The sequence below is a fragment of the Colobus angolensis genome, unplaced genomic scaffold (assembly GCF_000951035.1).
Source record: "Colobus angolensis palliatus isolate OR3802 unplaced genomic scaffold, Cang.pa_1.0 Scaffold5, whole genome shotgun sequence".
NCBI classification, from domain to species: Eukaryota; Metazoa; Chordata; class Mammalia; order Primates; family Cercopithecidae; genus Colobus; species Colobus angolensis.
Window position 1 is genome coordinate 32,103,978 of NW_012118487.1, and position 8,186 is coordinate 32,112,163.

General features: G+C 33.4%; 1 protein-coding gene across 6 annotated transcripts in view; it reads right to left on the bottom strand.

The window, feature by feature from the left end:
• Nucleotides 1–364: 364 nt before the first annotated feature.
• GUCY1A3 (guanylate cyclase 1, soluble, alpha 3) overlaps nucleotides 365–8,186 on the bottom strand; it is a 69,352-nt gene continuing 61,530 nt past the window's right edge. For all 6 annotated transcript variants that reach the window (XM_011959738.1, XM_011959741.1, XM_011959742.1 and 3 more), the window contains one exon: nucleotides 365–2,690. In XM_011959738.1, the coding sequence (XP_011815128.1) occupies nucleotides 2,489–2,690 (202 nt within the window). In that variant the 3' untranslated portion in view covers nucleotides 365–2,488. The remainder of the gene's footprint in view (nucleotides 2,691–8,186) is intronic.

Below are 8,186 nucleotides of genomic sequence, written 5' to 3' on the forward strand. Positions count from 1 at the left end.
AGTCCCCAACCTGATTACAGGCTGTTTGTCCACTACTTTTCTATCCCCAATACATCAAAGCTCTGACTTGGGCCCCTTATTTATTTTAAGAATCTATTCTTCAGGGTCTCTACTCTGGCTACATCAGTGGTGTGGATCTGAAAAGTTTCTCCCTAATCTCTATGCTTCAAAGCAGATAAGACAGAGAAAAAAAGAAATTCCTTAAATTTTTTAGCATCTGAATTGTGAATTTCGTATGGACTCTGTCATGGAAATGTATGTTCATCCTCTTTAAGATCCACAAATTATTCTGTGTTTAATGGGTCTTTGTAGGCTGGTCTGGGGAACCTATCACAGATGATTTAACTTCTCTGTGAAAATATATTTTTTCATAAATTTTTATGTAGATAAAATGCCAAATTCATAGAAAAGTTGTAGGAATAGTACAAGAAACTCCCATACAACTTTTCACCAAGAGTATATACATTCCCCTCATTTGTTTTGTGTATATGCTAATACATCACAAACACACAAAATACTTTTTGAATTCTGATTGAACTTTTTGAGTGCAAACTGAGGTCTGCTGAAATGTTTGATCAAGACTACATTCCATTTCATGCTTTTATATTTTCTTTATTTCTATTATTTCCCCATAATAAGAGTTCTGTTCCAGAAAGAAACATGTATTTACATTTTTGTTTTCCTTGTAAGTAGTGACTTAACTTCATATATTTGTGAGGACGTAACTATACTTCTTCAAGGCCTATGGTACTTTCCAATAATAGGGTGAGTGTTTATTGAGTCAAAATCAGTCCTGTAAGACATTGGGTTATCACTTAGTAAACAGCATCATTGTAATATCTATAGTAGTACCCTTGGAATACTAGAGGCCAATCAGTAATGAACATTCCTGATGTCACCATGGGCTAGCGTGGGTACTAATGGAGACAGTTAAAAAACTTTTAAACTGAGTTATTTCTCAGAACCCCAAATAAGAGTTTCGCCTATCTATGGCTCTGCTAATATTGATTTTAAAACTACAATGTTCATTTTTTCTTGCTTTAAATTCGTGCTCTTTTTAAAATCAAATCCTTACCCCCAGCCAAAATGTAGATTTTTTTAGTTCACCAGAAAACTTCAACTGACCTAATTAAAAATAAAAGTTCCTAACTGCTTCAAGGTTTATGTAAAAAAAAAAAAAGAAAAAAGTTGAAGCTCCGGAAAATATACTTAGACATTTCCATAATGTAGTCACTGCCTCATATGCTTCATCAATACTAACAATCTTTTTTTTCTTAATCAGGATATTTCAAGTAGAATAAAAACACTTCATATATGTATATTTAGTGAGACAAAAACTTGATTCTTAGTTCATAGACATGCACCAAAATGTTCAGCACAAATACTCAAGAAAAATGAGATATCCACCGAACGAACAAGTCTTATTTTCTACTTCTGTACTTAGATTTTCTTCTTAAAACTTTAAATGTCTCAGCATGGCAATAGAAGATGTCTGCTGAAGTAGGTCCATATTGTTCCAAGTGTGCCTGCATGTGTGTGTACATGTGTAAATGTTTTACCAATGTCCTTTATGGTGAGTCCTCTGTATGATTATCTTACTCCCATGTTGCTTCCAGCTCAATTAGATTTGAATAGTATTACTGCATTTTAATAGAAGATAGAAACCTCTTTTATTTGGAATACTTTGCTATTATGATAGTAAAATGAATTAATAGGAATTAAATTGCTAATATGGATTAAAATAGCTTTTGCCATTGTAGAATTTTTAAACATGTCAAACAAAAGAAATATTTATTGTTATAACACACATTACTATGGAGAGTATTTTTAACTTCAAGAACTAAAAATAATATTTGATATTTACAGAACTATTTTATAATTGTATTGCATCTAATCCCTAATTGCTTATTTTCTAAAAAGAAAAAAGGGGAAAGTGCAATAGAGAAAAAAACGTCAGCCTATATTCAAACATATACTACCAGTTAAATGAGAAAATGCAATACAATGCAGAGTTGAAAGTTTGAAAGAACTGAGGGTGTCAAAGAATGTAATTTCTATTTAGAAACCTTTTATAAGACAACACTATCACAAACACACTTTCATAACCATGGTATTCCACCAGGATATGAGATTGCAGGTGATTCTGCCAGTTTGTACAGTTGACTACAATTATCTGATATATGTACAAGGTGCTGAATTTTTAGTACAGGTAGTAAGTGATGGTTATATAACAGAAATACTCCCCCAAAAGTAACTTTTTAAGTTTTGTGTGTGTGTGTGTGTGTGTGTGTGTGTTTTCTCCAGAAGAACTGAAGTACTGAAGTGAGTACATTTTGTCATGTTAAACGGGAGAAAGAGTAGACTGTGACTTGGCTCCTGAATTTTTAATACTGCTCATTAGCCATCTACAAACCTAAAGTGCTTTCAGAGGCTCTACACATCTTCAATGAGTCAAACCCCAAAGACTTATAAATAGGTATATAGGTTGCTAATCTATTCCTGATGCTTTGCCTAAAAAATTGGCATTGCCATCTTCCACATCTTTCTTTTGGAAGCATGGTTTTGCGTTTGTTCCTTGTTGGTAAGCATCCAGAAAATGGCAGATTCCGGGGATTTCACTAGGGAAGTTAGGTGGAAGTTCTTCCCTTGATCGAGGGGTAAACACGAAACCAGGACAGTCTTTGAGTAATCTGAAAATATTAAAATAAAAATATTAAAATATAATACTGATGTAAATGTTCATCCGCTCTTAAAAAGAAGGCAATATAACTAACTGAGAATATACAGAAGGACAGTGAAGAATCAATTCATAATAAGAAAATTGTGTCAACTAATGTATTTCACTTACACTGGAAAAAATTATAAAACATTTTTGCAAAAATAATATCCACACAACAATGCAATTTGCAGTAGTGAAAAAATAATCCAAAGATTTAATAATAGCAAAGTATCCACACATAACCATGACAGTATTAAGATTTCCTGAGTTGAAATACGTAAAATGTCCATTTATTAATTCATTAATTTTGTAAATATTACCGTAATCACGGGCAAAGAAAGTAATCATGGGCAAGAAATTGTGAATCGAAATTGCAATGACAAAAATGATGTGACGGCAACTTTTGAATCTTTCAATAGAATTTTTATGAATTGTAGATTAGCAGGACTCAAGTGAGATTTAATTGTACATATCGCCACTCTACTTACTAATGATTATTAGCAATATTTTTTCTCCTGAAATTCATCTGTTTACCAAATTATATTGTTTGCTACTTTACTACTTATTCATTATGCTAAACCCATTTTAAATTCTAATCTTACTGATTAAGCTATTGGTACCTTGTCCCATTTGCTTCCCTAGCTTTCCGTCAAATGAGAACTTAGTAAGACTTCTCTCTAACCTAATATTCAGACCATGGATGAAAAAATGTTGCATAGTTGTGGGCTCTCAACCAACTTCTACAGAAAAGCATTTATTATATTTACCCAAACAGACCATGGTCTTCTACTCACCAGTCTGTAATGTCATGTCTAAATTAAATAGAATGATGATGCTGAATTAGATTTTGGCACCGTGACAACATCTATGTACTGAAGAAACCAACTGAATAGAAATCTGTCTCAAGAAAGACAGTTTAGTTTTCATCAGTACATCAATAAATATGTAATCTGCTAAACAATAAAACTAATGAAAATGATGTCTTAGTCATGAATTTATAAATATTTTTGAGTGACTATTATTTGAAAATATATAATGAAAAGTTACAGAATTACACAGTATTAAAAGTATAAGCTTCAAAGTGTGATAGCTCTAGCAGCAAAGATGTCCATTGTCCAGGCTTTAAAATGGGGATAATAATAGTACATATTCCTTAGGACAGTTGTGAAAATTAAATAAATTAATTTTTAAAAACTGACTAAGCATCAATTAGAAATCACACCACACCTATCATATTGGTAACAGTAAGTCTGACAATATCAGGCCTTGGGGAATAGCATCCTTCCTACACTGCTGGCGGAGTGCAGATTGGTAAAATCAGTCTGAACAGCTAATTAATGCTTAGTAAGGTTGAAACTGGGTATAGTCTATGGTCTAGGAATACCATTTTTAGTTATATTATCTAAAGACATACATATTAAGATATCTATTGAATCACTTTTTGTAATAATGAAAAATTGGATACACTCTAATTAAACATGGGTAGAAAATAGGGTCTGGCTCATTCATACTCTAGAATACATATTATATCACATGCACATATAGTAACATGCTAGATCTGGTTCATACTGGCTTGTGAGAACCAGTTGTTAAACATTCAGGAACTTTGTAAGACAGTTAAGCTATCCATAGCCTGAAACCTGCCAGAGTGGACATAGTAACACCAAGGAGATTGGCAAATGCTAGAATCATGGATTCTCTACCTCATCCTGTAAAGCTACTTTACCAACAAACCACTCCATTAGCAATAGTTAAAATGAATGATCTAGATTTATGACTAGGTATACATTTTATCAAGGAAACTATCTCAGAAACATGATACTGAGTGGATTCAAGGCAAGTCATAAAAGGATATGGACATGTTGATTGGGAATCTGTTTTCCTCTGGCTTTATTTTTCTACCTGACAGGACCTAAATGAAAGTGATATTCCTGCCTCTCTCTACCCCTTTTCCTTCCTGGAAAGCAGAAGTGACATCTTATTAATGAATTGTGGAGAAGCTACTGAACATGCATCTGTATTTGGGAGACTGTCTGCACAGAGTACATATTCTCAGCTCCTACAAGCTATAAAGCACATAGGATCCACTGTGTCAGAGCGTGTGACAGGGACCGTGTAATAGTTGATATTTATATTTCATTATATTAATATCTATTTACATTTTATTGTTTTTATAAAACAGAAACCTGAAATAAATATAGCAAAATGTTGATGCTTAAATATTAGTATTGGCTACATGAGTGTCATCTTCTTTGCTTTTTTCTATGTTTAAAAATTAAATATAAAAATGTATAGAACCATGAGTCTAATAAATAAAAATGTATAAAACTATAGGTGATTGATAAAAATCTACTATTTTTTCTATCTACAGCAACCCAACATTCCCTACTAAATATGGTAATGACAATTATAATATCATATTTATATGAATTATATAAAAATATTCAGCCTTTACAAGTGGCTTTAAAGTGCATCGTTTGAATTTATTAAAGGCCTTGCTCTGGATCGCACGTCTGGTAAGTGCTGTGTGTGGGACTCAAAGGCATGTCTTCTGAATACAACTTCTATGCTTTTTAAAGACACTTAGCAGACAAACAGAATGTTATGGAGTTAGAAATATTCATTATATTGCATTTTAAAAAATCAGAATAGACAAGAAAAACCATTTAGAAAAACAAACCATTTAGATGAAAGCTTAAGGACAGCAACACCCAAAAAAGGCAGCAACAGCCCAAATGTCCTCATAGGGTGGACATTTTTCTCTACACCTTCTTCACCAGACACGATTTTCCCCAAATTACTGCATCAATGCTCCAATTCTCTGTTATCTTTCCTATATTCCTTTATTCACTTCATTCTTTCTTCTTACAGAATTCAATTCTTGCTTCTCTGGCACAATGTGCTCAGACTTGTCCTACAAATAAGAGATCCTAGGCCTGTTTACTCCACACACTGGACAGCATCCCTGCATCCTCCCCACTTGCCATTTCTGTTTCTAATGACCCCTGGATCACCACATAAACCTCTAACATTGACCCACTGACCTGGATCTAATGTAGTAGACATGGATGCACTGACCCACTGATCTGATGTAGTCTCTATTAGTCTGTAATAGTTTTCCTTACTTCAAAAAAGCAAACAAAATGCAGAATATTATCCCCTAAAATTAAAGTAAAACTCCTGACAATGTTTAAAAGACAGTAATGTATAATTGTCACTACCCTGCTACATTCTGAATCACTGGTTAGAATTTGGAAGTGGAAATTTGAAGATACGGGGTTTTTTTGGGTATAGGTGTGTATTCTGTGTCCTAAATTTACCTATATTTCAGAAATATATCATGGAAGCTACATTCAATATTAAACAGATTATTGTATTATTAAAGAAATATCATTCCAGAATTTAATGTATCATCAATAAAGCTCTCCAAAGAAAACTGCGTTTTATATCTGTACACCTTCTTTAGCATCCGCTTCTTGTACTGTACTTTGAGTAAAACTAAAATCATGCCGCTACTGTTGACTAAATTTCCCAAAGCATTGGATGTTTAACTGAAATTTAAATTATTTATATTATTTTAAGTTTTCCTAGTACATGGAAGAAAAGTGAAGTATCTCTCAAAGAAAGAAACTTAAAAAGCTGTTAAAAGTATTTCACATTAAGTATTTATATTTTGCCTCAATAAGACAGTATTAACTACTGCTTTCCCTTAGGCAAGACATAAATACCTCATATATGAGAATAAAAGGAAAGTAAATTATTATTGAAATCAATACAAAAGGAAAAAAGATATATCATATTTGTCTATAGAAAGTAGAAATGACTTCAGCAAATGAGCTGAAGTTCAATATAAATTAAATTAAAATTTCAATGTCATCCATGTATGTGCATATAAACATAACTGAAACAAAGAAAGAGAAATGTTAATAGTTACTATCTCTGGGTAGTGAGATTATGACTTATTCCTATTATTTACTTTATAATTTACTAATTTTGTAAATTTTCTGAAATGGGCATGTGTTACTACAGTAATAAAAAATTTATTTAAAAGATAACACCATCTATGCTATACAAACCTGTACGTGCATTTCTAGTAACATTGCCAATATAGTGAATCTAAGATTTAAGTCATGAGCATTGTCCTGTTGCCAAAAATATATGTCAACGTGTTGTGGTCCTCTGCTGAAATACATGAAATCCTGAATTATATTTTGAAGAAAAATGAGTAGTTAACATCAGTGCCTCCTAACATGACTCAAGACCACCAGACTTTGAGATACAAAATGCCAGATTTTTAAAGAGTTTAGTTTTATACTGTTAAAAACAATCAATAAAGAAAAAGGAAAACATGTTTTCTATGTGTAGAAGTTTTGTTGTAAGGTAGGATTCCTCAGCATGCACATACACACGTAACACATCATTGCACATTGAAAGAGAAACACAGATATCAGTGAAAGGACAGGTAACTGACTCCTACTTAATAGAATGATTCCTCTTAACGCTTACAGAGAGAGTAGAATCATATTATCTCAGGGTATGGAATCTTATCCCTACCTATTATACCCAGTAGGACCATAGGCCAATTACCATTACAATGAAACCCAGGGATTTTTCCAATTCTCAGGTTATACTGAGTTGTTTTCATATCCAGGAGTCAACAGTCAACCAGTAAATACTTCTTGCTTTCCTTCTGTGTTCCAGGCGCTTATCTAGGAGCTGGGGATCTAGAATGTGTACAACAGGAAGCTAACATTCTGCAAAGGGAGGCAGACATTCAACACAGAAATAAATACTGCATAAGACAATTTCAGATACAGGTGTGAACTGAGAAGATGAAATAGGATAATGAGAGTGTATGTGAGGAGAAGGTTGTTGCTATAGTTATGATAGTTAAGGAGTGTCTCTTTAAAGAGAGGAGAAGAAATGATCACTGTAAGGTCGATGGTCTGAGTAACTAGGTGGATGGTGATACCATTTTAAGGTGATTGGTAAGTTTGCCTGGGTGGGAAGGAAGTGGATTTCATCAGTCTGTGTGGGAAATCACTCATTCTAATTCGGTCCAGTTCATTTTAATATGTCAATTAGTCATGCAAGTGGAAATATGTAATAGGATATATATGCCTGTAGCTCCGCGGAGAATCATAGGATGGGCTAAAGATTTTTTAAAAAATGGTTAGAGTCATAAAAGTTCAGACACAGAAAAGAACAGGAACAGAGGCTCTGGGCACTACAATAAAGGTTTGGTAGGGAAGGAGTTCCAACAGGAGTCACGGAGAAGGTGTAGACATGGGGTAGTGAGAAAACTAGGTGAGTGCGGTGCCAAAAATTTAAAGAAGAACATGTTTAAATGAGGCAGTTCTTAGCCTATTCAAATGCTTCTGAGATGATAAGGAGAGAAAACTGACAGAGTTTTTTGAGACGGGGTCTTGCTCTGTCGCCCAGGCTGGAGTGCCATGGCGCAATCTCT